The sequence below is a fragment of the Callospermophilus lateralis genome, chromosome 3 (genome assembly GCF_048772815.1).
Source record: "Callospermophilus lateralis isolate mCalLat2 chromosome 3, mCalLat2.hap1, whole genome shotgun sequence".
In the NCBI taxonomy this organism is placed as follows: domain Eukaryota; kingdom Metazoa; phylum Chordata; class Mammalia; order Rodentia; family Sciuridae; genus Callospermophilus; species Callospermophilus lateralis.
In genome coordinates, this window is record NC_135307.1 from 13,488,360 (window position 1) to 13,505,506 (window position 17,147).

The window sequence follows — 17,147 nt, forward strand, 5'->3', positions numbered from 1 at the left end:
CTTGAAGCCAAACAACTCTTTTTCAAGTTGTGATCTTGGGCCACCCAGCTATACAGAACAGATATTCTCCACTTTAGGGGTCATACAGTCTCTCACATAGCTAGTCAACTCTGCCTTGTTTGTAAAAATAGCCAGAGATAATACCCAAACCAAAAGGTGTGACTGTATTTTCATAAACTTTTATTTACTAAAGCAGGTAACAGGTCCAGAGCTATGATGACCTAAGACATAATATATATATATATATATATATATATATATATATATATATATATATATATATATATAAAAATCATCAAAGGAGACAAGGCACTAATGTAGTCCAGAATCTTGCCCTTGGTGTCCTTGGGCAGACTCCACCTATTCCATCAACTCCATTCACCGAGTGCCCTCACATGACACTCCTATGCACGGCATTTTATTTCTCTCTCCAGTTCGCTCTGAGGTAATACAAACCTTTTGAGAAATACTATTGTTGAGGGATGAAAAACATAGGATTCAGAAACCAGTTCTGAATCCAGTTCTGGTCCAGACAGGTAACATTTATTGTGACCTTGGAAAATTAACTTAATTCCCCTGCCTTTACTAAATTTCCTGTTTCCTTATCTCTAAAGCTGGGGTGACAATAACCGTATCCATCTCGCACAGGGGCATAAGGAGAATTAAAAGGGTCTACGCCTGCAAATCACCAGGAGCTCCTTAAAAATTCCCAAACCCAGGCCGCACGCAGACCCGTGAAATCACAACCATTTCTGGGGATGACAGATATTGTTGCTTGAAGCTTCCTTCAGTGGGTCCAATGAGCAGGCAAGTTTGGAACCAAGGGGCTAGTGGACACCTGTAATCACTGCTGCTCGCTCGCCCAGTTACCCCCGTCCTCCGAACCCTGGGACATTGCGCAACCGCAGCCCAGAAGCCCCGCCCACACACGCCGGCCTCACTCTCGTCTTCTATTGGTTTTCGCAGACGCCCCGCCCCGAAGCTCCACCAATCGCCGCGACTCTGTGGGTCCTTAGGCGGGTGCGGCGGCAGGGCGGCGCAATCACGGCCGGGCGGAGGACCGAGGCTCCGGTCTGAGGCTGCGCGCTGCCCCGAGTTCCCACGGTGCTGCCGCCGCCGCACTGCTGCTGTCTCCGCCGCGGTCTCCGGCTACAGGTAACCGGGGGCCCCACCGTGGGGAGGGACCCTGGCCCGGGATCGCGTCTCAGGACAGAGTCGTCCGGCTGCTGCTGGCCTCGTGGCCTTGCTTTTCCTTTTCCCTGACCTTTTCTGGGCATTCCATTTCTCCTCCTGCAAAGGGGCTCGGGAGACGGTGGACCCCGAGGGAAAGGCTGCGACCGCTCAGCCTGACTTCTTGCGAGGGGTGGTGGGGGAGCTGGGCTTCGGCAGGAGCGGCGTGTTGCTCTGGAGGGGAAACTGAGGCGCCAGAGCAGATGGGATTTGCTGGGTGCCCGGCTGGGTCCAGGGGTGGGTTCTGACATTCACCACCGAGTAACAGTGGAGGCTGTGGATGCTTTCGATGTGGAGGATTACGTTCATGGGCAGGTCTGTGAACTTCAGCAACAACAAAAAATACCCACGCAGAAATACCCCAAATGTTCCCACGGAGAAGTCGAGGGAGCCTCGGTTTCAGGAGCTGAGCTGGTGACTTTCGGGACCACTCACATCAACCAGGAAAGTGAAAGTTAGCCGGGTGTGGTCCCCAGCCCCTGTGAGATTTCGGAGTATTCTGGGTCGGGCACTGTAGGACCTTTGTGGCATGTGCTTTGTTTTGTAGATGAAAGTAAACACGCAAGGTTTGAGACTTCCCTGTGGTAGGCATCTATGGGAATAGCCGGGCTTTCTTTATTTAGGGCTGCCTACAAACTTTAGGAAGCTTTTTGAGGTGGGAGGGGAGAGACACGCCTCTATGAACAATTCCAGTGTTACAGGACACGAATAGAAAGGTGGGTGTACTGGGACAGCATTGGACCCTGATTTGGGGTAAGGAGTAGGACTTCCCAGAGGAGGGGATGCTTAAGGGAAGTTTTAGGGAGGGACAGAAGCTGGTGACATGGAGGAGGAGGATAGCAGCACTGATGGAGGCACAGAAGGAGGGATACTTTTGGATCTGGTACCATGGAGCCTGGTTGGAGCAAGGGATTTCTGGTGGGTGGTGAATTTTCTGAGCCAAGTGAATAGAGAAATAAGTCTTACAGGTCTTGTGTTGCCGTGAGATATTTGGATGTTATCCTGAACGTCCAGGAAGCTGCATTTTAAGGAGATCTGTTTCTTTGATATTCCGAAGGGTAGGAAAGTTTTGGGGAGAAGCCACAAGAAAGACAGGCAGGTCATTCCAATAGTCCCGCAAAGAATTACAGAGACTTTTGAAGACTGTTGCAGTGGGAAGGGAGAGGAAAGGAAAAAAAGATTTGAGAGCTGTAAAGGAAGTAGAATACACTGTACCACGCATGGTTCAGGAAAATACAGCCATGCGTTGCTTAATGATGGGGATATGTTCTGAGAAATGTGTCATTAGGTGATTTCATTGCTGTGCATTATGGAGCCGGATGGTATAGGTCAGCCACTGGACACAGCCTGTTGATGTGGTCAGAGGATGCGGTACACAGAAGATGAATGAGCCTGCGGCCAATGTCACATGGCCTACTGTTTTACAGTAAGCTTTTTCTTTTGTAAAACTAGGAGTATACTTGGAAAATGATGATAAAAGTATAGTATAGTAAGTTCATAAATCATAACAAAGTGGCTTATTATCCTCATTAAGTATCATGTACTGGGCATAACTATGTGTGTTCTACTTTCATATGACTAGCCGTGTAGTCAGCTTGTTCACACATGCATCACCTCAGACTTGGGAGTAGAGCCACTTCACTATGATGGCTGCAGTACAATGGCTGTGATATCATTGGTGATGGGAATTTTTTTTTTAAGAGAGAGAGAGATTTTTTTAATATTTATTTTTCAGTTTTCGGTGGACACAACAAATAAAAATCTTTATTTTATTTTTTTTGTGGTGCTGAGGATCGAGCCCAGTGCTCCGTGCATGCCAGGTGAGCACATTACCGCTTGAGCCACATCCCCAGTCCAGGAATTTTTTATCTCAGTATAATCTTATGGAACCCCAGTTGCATATGCAGTTAGTCAGTAACCAAAGCATCGTTAAGCAGAGCGCATGATTGTATGTTGAAGTGAGCTTTGTCCCTTTTGAGTTTTCCTTCCTATGGCTGTCCTTTTTATTGCAGGGGAGGGGATTCTGGGGATTGAGCCCAGGGGTGCTGTACGTCTTCATTATATCTCCAGCCCCCTTGTTCATTTTATTTTGAGACAAGGTTCACTAATTGCCCAGGCTGGTCTCCATCTTGCAATCCTCCTGACTCAGCCTCCTGAGTAGCTGGGATTACAGGTGTGTGTGCTGTCCCTGACCCTATGATTATCTTTTGAAGAAATTCTAAGATTTTTTCTTTCTTTCTTTCTTTCTTTAGCTGCAGAAGTTGCTTAGTGGACGCTAATTCAAATCGCAGTTTATGATAGGGAAGTTGTCATGTGTTTTGAGGGTGTTGAAATATGAATGATTAAATAAACTTATGATAAGATTTACATTTTTTGTAATTTAGGAAGCACACATCAAAACTATAATTAGATCACTTTGTATTCATCAGATTAGGAATTGTGAAGTTTGATAATATCAAGAGATAATAGATGTTTGGAGAAAATGAGATTGTCATTTTCTGCTGATGCCAGTGTATCTTAGAACAGTATATCCATAGCAAAATGGGTGTCCTAAGACCCACTGGTTCCACTTCTAGAAAATATGCTAGACATTTGTATACAAAGAGAGGGATATTGGACTGTTTATTGCAACATTGTTTATAATGTTTAATTTTTTTTGAAACAGTCTAAAAGTAGTCAGTGAGAAAAGTTTATAGAGTAAATATGTATTTAAAAGTATAATGGACCCCTGGATAGAATGGATATGAATCCTTTTAAAAAGTACAGTGAATCCCCAGGTGAGGTGGTAGCATGCCTGTGATCCCATAATCCAGGAATTTGAGAGGCTAAGAAAGGAGATTCACAAATTCAAATTTAGTGTCAGCCTGGACGATTTAGTGAGATCCTGACTGAGACATAAAAGGGACTGGGGATGTGCTCAGTGGTAGTGGTTCAATCCCCAGTACATTAAAAAAAAAAAAGAGTATGACAAATCAATTGGAAAGAAATGCTTATTTAGGATAGTGGTTACCTTTGGTGTGTGGGGAAAATTTCATCTGTAATCTTTGTTTTATGTGGGAACAAAAGACCTAATAGAGGTACAAAATATTAACAGCTGATGGTCTAATTGGTAGGTAATAAGTGATTTATGTTTTTTTAATGTTTCTACAGTTTAATATCTACTCCTAAATTTCTTAAAGTAAAAACTTAAAAGTAAAAGTTTAACCCAAGAATTGACAGGTAGCTGTACAAGTCATGATCAGTCATCGGGGAAAAGACCATAAACTGTACTGACACCAAGATTCAAAAACATGTGATTTGGGCAAAAGAAAATTCAAATACCCAATAAGCATTGAAAACAATGGTGAAGAAGCTAGTCACTGTGGGCCGGAATTTACTTTGCTGGAGTCATAAAAATCCTCTGATCATTAGGAAATTCATACAACTATCTTTGACTGGGATTTGAAATATATGTAAGTTGTTTTTGGTTTCTATAACATTCTATGTGTGTGTGTGTGTGTGTGTGTGTGTGTGTGTGTGTATTTTAAGATAGTCATCACTGTACAAATATAAAACTGAACACATATTGAGGATTTTATTGAAACTCATTAATGAGGTGACTGGGTGAGGAGTTGCAGTCAGTTGAAAGGAAACTTCAGAATACAGTCACATCTGAAGATTAGAAGTATTGAAGTGAATGTACAAGTGGGAGGCCAAAGTGGAGGAGTGGAGCCTCCATTTATAGAATTCACTTGCTCATCTATAGACAAATATTTGCATTTCTATTACACCCAATATACAGAGTTAGAAAATAACTTCGTTAGCCTTGAAGGATTATTCAGTCTAGAATCTAGTTTACCACTGAATTATAGATTTTCCCTACAGGGGAAAAAATGATAAACTAACCTAAATAAAATGCATTTTTTTACATTTGAGATGAAATCTAGTTGGGTTTTGTTTTAATCCCATTTTTTAAGCTAGAAAAATCAAAGGGTTTTGAGAACTGAATGGGTCATTAATAATTTAGTTCTACTGTCTCATTTCTTAGATGGACTGTCAAGGCCCAGAGAAGGGAAGGGTTTCTCCTGCGTTGGTAACGGATTTTTTTTTTTTAAAGCAAGACAGATTTTCTTCTAGCTGCTGCAGTGGGAAGGAGAGTCTTCAGGATACAATTGAGCTCAACTGAGTACAGCAGGGGTCTGGTGGGGATTTAGGCCAGGTGAGGGGGTTGGTGGAAGTCCTTCAGCTTGAGAGATCTAGTATGCTAAGATGCCATATTTAGGGGTAGCACGTCCTGAACGCTGTCAGTGGAAATTTACCAAGAGGAACATGACTGGCTATCAAGGGTGAGGGAATTCTTATAGTGTTCTTGCTAAAACTGGGCTCCCCAGGCCAAGGCCCTGTGGAGGAGAGAGCTCAGGGGAGTCTGACCCACGCTTGCCCAGGGAGACGGTCCTCATCCCCTACCGTGTTTCTCTTGTGCGCTGTCAGCAAACCCCACGTGGAGGAAGAGTTTATTCTGAACTGGAGAACAGCGCAGGAGGAAGGCTTTCCAGTCCAGAAGGCTCTTTATATGTGTCCTTGTCTAACTAGGTGCTTCATCTGGCTTTGCTGGTTTGCTCTGTGTAACCAGGGACTGGTGAATGAGGGTTTCCAGTGGGAGGTCACCCTGGGTGATGTTTGAGGTGTGCGCTTTGGTGTCAGTACTGGGTTTGAACTTGAGTCAGTGTTTAGGGGCCTGTGACCTTGGCCTTATTATCTGTGTTGCTCGTGATAATTTATCTAGACTGTGCACTTGGTCCCAAACTTCCCAAATGGATTAAACCCACTTGGTGGTACGTTCCTTGAGGTTGCGTTGAGTCATTCACATTCACATAACCTAGGATAGCTCAATAGCCTGAGCAGGGACATGATGGGATGGCAGAGGAATGGTCTTGGTGACATTTGTAGTGTTTGCCCATTGATTTTTTTTTATATTTATTTTTTAGTTGTAGTTGGACACAATACCTTTATTTTACTTATTCATTTGTATGTGGTGCTGAGGATTGAACCCAGGGCCTCACACATGCTAGGTGAGTGCTCTACCGCTGAGCTACAACCCTAGCCAATTGCCCATTGATTTTGACTTTGTGTGGTTCAGGTTCTGCATGGATGGGCAGACAAGTGCTCTTTATTCAGAGAGCCCGACTGGTATGTGGTTGGAGCACCCAGGGGGGCCTGTTGCAGAGGAAGCATTAAGGGTGTCTCTGTACTTGGACCCCAGGCCAAGAGTGCAGTGCATGTGGTTATGGGGCTTGCCAGAATATCATGAGAGAGAGAAAGAGAGAGAGAGAGAGAGAGAGAAGCAGATGGTGCAGTGGAACAAGCTATCTTTACTGTTTAGGTTTGTGTATGGGTCACAGTGGTGCCACTCACCAGCTCAGTCCTCAGCACCATATACAAACTCTGAGCCTTAGTTTCCTCTCTTGTCTGAACAGAGTGATACTTGCTCACAGGCTCTTGGGTGGATGGAGTAGGTAGACAGTGTCACCTGTGTGCGGGGACCATGGAGGGTGTGATTGAAAATAGCAGAGACACAGGAGCTAGTGTAGCAGGGATCATTCATACATTCTTTATCATCTTTTCACTTTGATAAAAACAAGAATCAATGGATGCTGCGAGATTATGATTTCAATGCTTTGACTCTGCCAATGATAATGCAGTAATGTCCATCAGGAAATTGCCGTCTGAGGCTGGCCACTGTGAGATGCGCTGGCTGCCAAGGGTAATGGAGATGGTGATGTTAGTTTCATGTTTCAACTTCACCCCAGGCCTCAAATTGGTTCCCAGAATAGCATGAGTGTGTGTTTTTTGAGTGTCATTTTCTGTTCAGTGACCCACTGTGTGGCTTTTAACTTAGTGTTAAAGGAATGACAACGTTTTTCATTAAAAAAAAAATGATGACAGAGAGAGTCACCATCAAATATTCACCATGTGTCTATCATTTGGGTATTATTGAGGTAGTGTTCCTCACTAAAGAGTGATTAGCTGGTGTATTTGAAGAATTAAGGGTAAACTTGATTTTGTAAAATAACCAAGGTGCTTTTTAGGTGGCTGCTGCATCACTGGGTAATTTTGAGCAGTTAAGCTAGGGGGGGTCCCCTTTGTTCATAGGTCAACCATTGATTTGAGGACAGTTATCTCTTGGTCCTCAGGGATTGCCTCCAGGGTCCCCTTGGATATCAGAATCTGTGGATGCTCAAATCCCTTATATAAATGTAAATGCTATGTAAGTAGTTGTCATACTATACTGTCAGGGAATAATGACAAGAAAAATGTCTGCATGTTCAGTGTAGATGCAGTTCTTTCCCCAAATATACATACGTGCACTGCTGGGGTTCCCCCTAATATATATGTGTGCTAGAACAAATATACACTCCTTCCTTCCTAGTGGGCATTGAGCCCAGGGTGTTCTACCTCTGACCTACATCACCAGCACTTTTTTTTTTTTTATTCTGAGATAAGATGTTGCTAAGTTGCCCATGCTGGCCTCATACTTGTGATCCTCTTGCCTCAGCCTCCTGAGTGGCTGTTCCCCCACATATTGTTGATTTGAGGTTGGGTCCACAGATATGGAACCCTTGGACGTGGAGGACCTGACTGTGTTCTATTTATTCTTTTAAACCCTACCAATGAGAAGGGAAGGTCACTCATTAGGCCTCCCGAGGAGTGCGCCTCTTCAAGACTGTCGCACAAACCAAACTCAGCAGAACAATATGCAAACTGGGATGAGATGATACTCACCAGCCACTGTCTCTGTCATATGGGCTGGGGGAACATTCACACTCCATAGGACAAGTTTAGCAACGGTGGCCCAGGGCCACACACACCTCCTGGTCTTGCTTTTGTTTTTGTGGTTTGAGGGATTGAACCCAGGAAGCCTCTGCAACTGCAGCCCAGCTCTTTTTATTTTTATCTTGAGACAATATCTCGCTAAGTTGCTCAGAGCTGACCTTGCACTTGTCATTCTCCTGTCCCGCCCCCTCCGGTTCCTGATGTGAGCCACTGTGCCTACTACTCCTTTTTTTTTTTTTTTTTAAATAGATAAAGTTCTATTGAAACACAGTTGTGTCCTTTCATTTACATATTGAATTGAATTGATTGGCTGCAATAAAGATAGCCTGATTGGAAAAGCCACAAATATTCAGGCTTTCCTATACAGAGAAATGTCGCTGACCCTAGGGAAGGCTTCCTGGCAAGCCCGGGTTACAGCCAGGAGGCTGCTGGGTGGGCTCTGATTGGGTAAGAGCTGCTGATCGGCCACCTCAGGGTCCTGTCTCACCCCTCTGGGGCTCTGGAGCCTGGGGACATGCATGGTTTTGCTCTTGTGCCTCACCTCCCTCTTGCTTCCTGGAACATTTGTATACTCTGCCTTTTACTGGTCACCTCCCAGCCCTGTCGTGAGCCCTGGCAGGTGATGGGACCTTGGAGGAGCCTTCTCAGGTGCACATCGACAGCTCAGCAGCTTCTGGCCTTGGGGGACCCCACAGTCCACGGACCTCGTCTCTAATGTGTCATACTGAACTCCTTTCCTCCCAAAAAACAACCAGTAAAGGTGAATCCAGGAGTATCTTGCTCTAGTTCACAGACCTCACAGCGGAGCCACAGGAACCCAAATTCAGCACTAACTTAGGCCTATGGATTGGGAGCAAAGCTCCTGGGTGGGAGACCCCTCGGTGGTGGAGTGGCAGAGCCTTGGCAGGGTGCGGGGCTGGGGCCACAGAGGTCTGGTGCTGCAGGGGCATGCAGGGGAATCTGGGGGTGCAGTCTCTTAGACTGGCGGCATCTGGGTCACGGGGAAACCTGTCAGAAATGCATTCCCAGGTCCTCCCCCAGGCCTGCTGGTCAGAATCTGCATCCTCCCTGATCCCTGGTGAACTGGGTGAGCTGGGTGCTCACTCACAGAGAAAGCCTGGCCCAAGGCGCTCTTAGCTCTTGACACCTTCTCAAGAGCTCCAGGGCTTTACTCCATGCTTGGAGCTTAAGGCACAGATGCTGAGGATGAGTGCTTCCCTCAGAGATGGGTCACCCCTCAGCTGGCTGCTCGCTCCCGAGGGCAGAGGCTCTGTTGCTGTTTGGCTGGGTTCTCAGCTTCTAGAGCGAGCGCGGTCCCACAGAGCCGGGCAGGAGGCTGTCTGAGTGGTGGATGAATAAGTGGATGAGTGGAGGCTGAGGTCAGCCTCACAGACTCCCCTTCTGCCATGAGTCCCCAAGTCTCAAATGCAGTGTCTTCCTTTTATCACAGAGTCCCAGGCTGGCTGGGTTTTCTCTCACAGGAAGGCAGTTAATTTAGAACGACATAGCCAGGACCCGGGAGAGGTCTGCTCTCGTACTGCAGGGACAAGGCCACATGCCCACCTTTTGTGCTTAAAAATCTTTATTTAAAGTTTTGACATGAGCTGGCATGGTGGTAATGCCTGTAGTCCCAGCTTCTCAGGAGGCCAAGGCAGGAGGATCACTTGAGCCCAGGAATTCTAGGCCAGTCTGGGCAAGGTAGGGAGACTGTGTTTCAAAAAAAGAAGTTTTGACATTGAAGTATAAAATAGGGTAGTATTTCATTAAGAGTAAAGCCTAGGAGGCAGAATTATAAAGCAGAGGGCTGGGGCAGGAATTTGAGCAAAAGGGTTTGGTCTGTGGCCACGTTGACTCTTTGTGGACATTGGACAAGTCACTTGCTCTCCACCCCCCCCCCCACTAAAGCAACATGAAAATATTTGCCCCACCTGTGTCGTGAAACACATGTACATGTCCTGCTAAGTCTTACACAAAGATGTGAATTAATATTTGACTATAGCTTATCCAGATAATTCATCCATAAAAATAAATTGTCCATCAATGTTGTTGATGTTGAACACGTACTGAATGTTTACAGACTTAAGTAATATACATTAACTGTTAAAAGAGGCAAATATGAAAAAGATCCGTCTTAACCCCGCCCACCCCCAGAGTCACTACTATTAAATGGTCTACATTTTATGCATTTTATGCATAATTTATATTACTTGTGTATTCTTTTCTTACAAACTGTTCCTAGAATGTGGTCAGTTTTTTTGCCCACACAATGAATTTTGTTGGTGAATATAATCTGTTCAATGTTGAGTTGGGACAAAAAATTTGAAAGGTCCCCAAAGCACTTTCTGGATATTCTGTGGTCATAGAAGTAACTTCTACTCGTCGTTAAGCTGGGGAGAGAGGCGCGGGGGCAGTGGAAGAAGCCACGTAGCCCCGAGCAGAAGCGCCGTGTCCTCAGCATCACCATCAGTGTGGTGGCCCAGGGGACCTGTCTTTGCTCCCTTCACTGTGTGGGTCTTGGGCGCTGCATGCCCTTGTCCCTCCTACCTGATGGACTCCGCTGCTTGCTTCCAGGTTCCTGCAGGTGAGCGCCAAGAGCAGAATGACTTGGAAGCTCGGGGTGCTGCTCGGCCTGGCCCTGGGCGTCGCTGCTGCTCCTGTGGACGACCCTGAGGATGGCGGCAAGCACTGGGTGGTGATCGTGGCAGGCTCCAATGGCTGGTACAACTACAGGCACCAGGTAGGATGGCAGTGCTGCTTCTTCTCCAAGACCCTGGCATTCTGATAATGATCCTGGGTATTGTTGGTGAAAAGACTTTTTGAAAAGCCATTACACTCCATTAGGTGACGAAGATGTGTGTATTGACCAGGATGTGGGGAGACAGGCACCCTCCTGCATTACGAGTGGGTTTATAAAATGGACAGTTGGCAGCTCCTCAGAAGTCCCTGTGGGGCCCCTGGAGTCTGATGCAAGATGTCTCACCCTGGACCTTAGCGATAATGTTTGGTTATCGGGCCGCCTGGTGCACTGTGGGGTGCCTTGTGCCCTTCACCTCTGCCCACTAGATGCCAGCAACACGTCCACTCCCTGTAACAGCCCAAATGTCTCCAAATGTCCCCAGGAGGCAAAACCCAGGTCAAGCCCCACTGGCCTAAGGCCATTGTTTATAGACAAGGAACCAGGCCTAGAGAGAGGAGATGATGCCTGAGGCCACACAGCCAGGAAGGCAGACGGGACTGAGGTCAGGGCTCTGGTGCAGGCCCCAGGCCTCTCTGTCCTCTGTACCTCTGCCAGGCTGCTGTCCTGGCCGCTCCTCCTTTCTTTCCTGGCATTTCTACCAGATCAGCCTGTCAGAGAAGAAACCAGGTCTAGTCACACATTGAATCAAGCCTCCTGGTGGCAGTGTGACAAGGTGCAGCCCCTTGGGGACAGTCTGGCAGTTCCTCAGAAGGTGAAACATAGTTGTCCTGTGATCTGGTGACTCCTCCCAAGTCTGTACCGGAGACAAATGACAGCTCAGCTACACAGAAACTTGCACCTGAGGGTTTATGTCAGCCTGCTTCCCAGCCAAAGCCCAGGGCCACCATGTCCCTTGGCTGAGGAGTGGTGAGCGCAGGGTGGTGCCCTTGTGTAAGGGGGTACTCACACATTCCTCAACATGGACGAGCCTTAAACTCCTTGTGCTAAGTAAAAGAAGCCAGTCACGGAGAACACATGTTTTATGGTTCCATTTAAATGAAAGTCCAAGTTAAGGAAGTCAGCAGGGATGGAAGGTAGATTAGTGGTTGCCCAGGACTGGTCACAGAGGGTTAGGAGTGACTGCTAATGGAGAGAGGTTTTGGGGGTGTGTGTGATGGTCATGGAATTGGCTGGTGGTCATGGTGAATACACTAGAGACCACTGAATTGCTAATTTGGAGAGGCCAGCTTCTATCATATGAACCATATCTCAATAGAGCCGTTATTTAAAACAATTCAATTTTTTTCAGGAACCAGCTGCTTAGACTGTGTGGGCATCTGTGTTGTGGGCTGTCTTCTGGATCGCTGTGCCCTGTGGTGTTCTTGTGTGAAGCAGGTCTGCTTCCTGTTCCCTCTCTGTGGGCAGGGTCAGCGATTTGCCCAGCATGGCACAGCTGGCCCATGTGGTTGGACTAGGGTTCAAACCAAGGCCGCAGGCTCTGGAGCAGCCCGGTCCAGCAGGAGAGCCGTGTGTGTTGTGAATCTTCCCATTGCCACCTTTAAAAGATATTTTTAAAAACAGGTGAAATGAATTTGGATATCTTGTTTAAACCAGTACGCCCAAACACTAGGGTGATCAACATAAAGACTGGCAACAGAAGTACCTTCCGTTCTCTCTTTTGTACCGAGTCACTGGAACCCAGTGTGCATCACAAGCCCCATGCATCTCATTTTGGACCCAGCACATCGGGAGCCCAATTGCCACATGTGGCTAGTGGCTGTCACTTTGGACAGCCTAGCTGGAAGCCTGTGCCCTTGACCACTTGGCCCATCAGTGAGAACTGGGCCGATCCCTCTCCCTACGGTGTCTGTGTTCATATCCACTGAGTGGAGGGGGTTGGTTTAGGTGAAGTCATGACTCATTTCTTGAACGGGTTTTGAGTGCTTGCCAAATAGGAAATCTGGCTTGATGAGAAAGATCTGATCTTGGCAGTGCGACCTCTTTTCCTTCCTACCCACAGTCCTGACCAGGTACAGAGCGGCAGCCCCAGCTGTGCCACTCTCTCTCAGGTTCCTGCCTAACCACAAGGCCGAGAGACAAGGAAGAGCAGGTCACAGACGGTGGGTGACTGGACTGATTCATCAGCCACGCTGGTTTTTGCACAACCAACTTCTAAAAAAAATACATGGGTTAAACGTTTCGTGGGAGTTATCCACTTACACTTTGATCCCAGGAACACTTTTGTTTTTTTGAAGAAGTGTTGCTAGTTTGGGAGTCAGGGGACAAGAAGTCAGGGGACAAGCAGACCGCAGTGTGTCTCCAGCTGCAGAGGATGGTGGCCCTGAGGCTGTGTGGAGGAGATAAACTGTGCTCAGTCAGTGCCACCCACCCACCCCCACCCCCAGACTGTGTCCCTGCCTGGCCCCCAACATGTGCTTCCAAACTTTGAAGGCTACAGCAAAGGGGCACTTCAAAGAACTGTTCTCACAGGACTGTTAGAGGGTCGGGCCTTCTGTGCAGCTGGGGCCGCGGGGAGACGCCTTCACACCCGGTCCTTGCAGTGATGCCAAAAAGATTTCAGACGTCACTCCCCACTGCCATGACAACTGTAGGTCATTTTGGCCCATGCTGACCAGTTCACACTGGAACCTGTTCTTAACAGATTTTGTGGGTGGGGAGTCACCCTTATCTCCCTGAGCGCTGGGATCTGGTCTGGGTAAGGGTCACAGAATTATCCCTTCAGGGTAACTCTGTTCTTCTTATCAGCCGTTCGGGGCCTGCACTTGGGTGAGTATCAGGTCGCATGCTGAGGAACGTCACTTGTCCTGTGGACTTCAGCCAGGCAGGGCTGCCGGTGAATTGCTTTTTAGAAGCCAGGCACATGGGGGTCAGCCCGGTGGGCCTGGTTTCCAGAATTATTCCCTTCCCTCACGTTCCCCTGCTCATGTCTGTCTGTCCCCTGTCACAGCCTGAGCAGGTTGAGCTGACGCACTTGCAGAGGTTTCCATTTCCCTTTTGTCCTGGGAAGAACGTGCCAGGCACCACGGCGACATTGCCAGCTTTTCTCTGCCCCGGGGGTGGTTTCAACACTACTTTGTCTTGACCAGATCTGATTTTCTCTGTTTCTCACTTTGAAAGGGTTGACAGAGGGGGCTGATCTCATGGATGCTGGGAGGACACCCAGCGACCCGTGTCTGGGGAGGAAGGAGGGCGCCCTGGAAGCCCTGGTCCTGAGAGTGGAGGCCAGACCGAGCGAGCTGAGGGCGGGAGGAGCTGCAGAGGGAGCATCACTAACAGGGAATGGCGCCCCCTGGGGCTGCTCAGGTGCCAGTGCCGACGTCCTGCTGTAGGGATGCTGTTCTTACCGAGTGTGCGTCGCGTGCCAGGCCCAGCTCCAGGCACGGGCCATGTATCATCTCATTTAACCCCCAGACAGCGGAAGGGGATGGGTCCTGTTAAATAGACCCACTTTAGGACTGGGAAACTGAGGCCAGAAAGGGTAGGTGACTTGTCTCAGGTCACCTGGATAATCCCGGGTGGAGAGGGATCTGAACCCAGGTGGCTCTACAGCCCATGCTCACGGCCACTCCTCTGGCCGCGTGGCACAGGGAGCTTAGGTTAGCTTACCACCTTTTGTTTTAAAATAGTTTCTCTTTTATTTAAAAAAACCCAACACATTAAGACTTATTATAGAAAACTTAGGAAAAATAAAACCAGGTAAGCAAAAGAAAGTGGGTCAGCTGTGCCACGCGGGATCACCGTCTGTGTGTTGTATTCTGAACGGCGCGAAGGCAGAATGTCCCTGGGCATGGAAACAGACATGACCTGTTGTCCCCTTGATGCCCTCCACCTGGAGGCCTGTGGTTCGCAGAGGGCGTGTGGGTGGGGTGAGAGGGGACTCAGGGCCCCCAGGCTCAGGCTGAGAAAGGCCAGTTCCTCCAGGTGCCGGTTCTGGGTCAGGAGTCTGTGAGCTGGTCAGGGAGGGACAGGAGGACAACTTCTGGAAGAGAGTCTGGAGGTGGGCATGAAGGGCAATGGGACTCCCATGAGAGGAGCTGGGAGAAAGGGTGAGTGGCCCACGAGGAGGGAAGAGCATGAACTGCAGTGAGAACAGCCATGGTGAAGGGAGCAGCCAGCACGTCCGGGTGCTTTGAGTACACCTCATCACAACCCCCTCAGTGGTTTGAAGGCCATGGAGCGTAGAGACTCCACAGTTGGCCCATTAAGCAGTTCAGTCCCGTTGTCTCAAATCCAGGGCCTTTCCATTTTTCCACTTTGCCATCATTGTTGTGATAACATGTCCTCAGGAAAGTCCTCGTGTTCACAAGATGGCTGCAGCAATACCAGATGTCACATCCAGACAAAGCAAAACCCTGGAGGAAAAGAGGCCATCTGTGTATCTTGTCTGTCTGTCTCTCCCTTAATCAGCATGAACCTTTCCCTGAAGCTAAAGATGGGCTTTGCCTCACGTCTGCCTGGCCAGTGTTTACAGCAGTTCCCTCTGAGGGAAAGGGATTTCCAGTTCTGACTCAGGGAAGCTCCTGACCCAATAGGAAGGAAGAAGATGACCAGAGGGAAGCAAGATCAGCACACGGTCAGATAGACAGGAATGGGGAACCAGGGAGGAGGCTGGAAAGCTTGAATGAGGACAGGCGAGGAGTGAGGAGTGGGAGGACCAGTTCTCCATCTGACTTAGACAGGTGGCCCCAGCATCGTGAGACCGAGCCGAGAGCGAGGACAGTGTGCCCTGGCAAGCCCCTTCCCCCTCAGGGCCTCACGCCTGGGGCTCTGCACACGTTTCTCTCAGAGGACCAGATGGTCAATATTGGACGCTTTGTGCGGTGGGAGGCAAAATCAAGGGTGCGGGGTGGAAGCCAGGAGCCGTGGTGACAGCTGGTCTTCAGACGGTCTGGTCTTCAGTCTGGTCTTCAGGCGGTCGCTTAGCTCAGTACGAAGGCCCTGAGGTTAGTCCCTGTTGGAGCAAAGCATCACTTATATTTAAAAAACAGGAATGAGCCCTTGCAGAGGGCGTGGTGGGGAGGGCCTGGCTGGGGCAGAGCGGCCTGAGTGCTGCGCAGGGCAGAGCAGGGCAGAGGCAGAGCAGCTGGATCAGCAGGACTGTCCTCCTCACCCAGGAGCCTAGGAGGGGGCAGCTGCTGCTCTGCTCACCTGCCTTCTGGTTTGAACAGATGACGTCATCTCACTTTGAACCTCTGCTTCCGCCCCTGGGCTCAGGCGAGGGCTGAGTGAGGCCCGGCACAAAGCCAGCCCCTGCCCGGCCTTGGCAGCCTCAGGATGTGCGGCAGGAAGGGAGGATCCCTGTCAGGTGGGCAGAGCCGGCTGGAGAGTGGACCTGGCCCCGGTGACCGGGCATGGCCGCTGCACTGGCCTTTGCTCCCAGCCATTTGCTTATTGAGCTCGCAGTTGGCAGCCGAGCACCAGGACAGCGTGAGGACAGCAGCCTGAATCAGGAAGTCACGGGGCCTTAGTGGGACTGGGGAGCTCCTAATGCCAGCGGGGAACCGGCTGAGTCACACTGTCCCTGAGCATCATTCCAGAGGTTTTGCCTGTCTTGCTCAACCCCCTGCAGTGTCACCTCATGTGGCTTTTCTGCTTTAAAGGGGAAAAGTGCTTACAGGCCACATATGTTCAGGGGAAGTGGTTCAAGTGGCCTTTAACACCGTTTCCAAATTATTCGAGTGGCTGGAACCCTACTTCATTTCTATTTGACTCCAACAAAGAACCCTTTGAGCTCTCATGGGTAGAGGCAACCGCTACCTCCCAGGGCCCTGAGAGAAGCCTGGTCTGCCTTGGACCCCACTGGGTGGAAGAAGGACCCGAGGCCTGGTGGGGCAGGAGACCTGGGATTGCGTCCCCAGCATGCCTTGCCCCTCCTGAGCTTGTCCCCATCTGTAACATGGGGATAAAAGTGCCTGCCTGTCAAGGTGTCCTGGGGGGCTTCAACACAGGGCACTCTGCACCTGCCCCTTCCAAAATCCATAACTCGATTGAGGCGAAGTTTACATTCACCTGTAATTCACCCATTTCAAGTGCATAGCTCGGTGATACTTGAGTGAGTTCACCAAGTCGTGTGAACATCAGCACAAACCGGTCTTAGGACAGCTGGTCACTCCAGTAATGTCCCACCGTAGTACCAGCAACCACCGATCATTTCTTTGCCTTGACGCTGGCCTTTGCTGGACATTGTGTCTAGCGCCAGACCACGACGTGCCTCCTCCGTGCTGGCTCCTGGCGGGATGTTTCTGGCGCTCTCTGTGCATGGGAGCTTCATTCCTCTCTAGCACCAAATGGTACCTGCCACATGATGGACCACGTGTGCTTGTCCGTGCTCCAGCCGCTGGACATCTGGGTGGTGTCCAGGTGCTGGCTCTTGGGCACTACCTCGAAGGACATTTGGTGCACATCT

General features: G+C 49.0%; 1 protein-coding gene across 1 annotated transcript in view; it reads left to right on the top strand.

The window, feature by feature from the left end:
- Nucleotides 1–1,058: 1,058 nt before the first annotated feature.
- Lgmn (legumain) overlaps nucleotides 1,059–17,147 on the top strand; it is a 29,770-nt gene continuing 13,681 nt past the window's right edge. Inside the window, exons 1-2 of the mRNA XM_076848008.2 lie at nucleotides 1,059–1,155; nucleotides 10,615–10,780. Of these exons, the coding sequence (XP_076704123.2) occupies nucleotides 10,643–10,780 (138 nt within the window). The 5' untranslated portion in view covers nucleotides 1,059–1,155; nucleotides 10,615–10,642. The remainder of the gene's footprint in view (nucleotides 1,156–10,614; nucleotides 10,781–17,147) is intronic.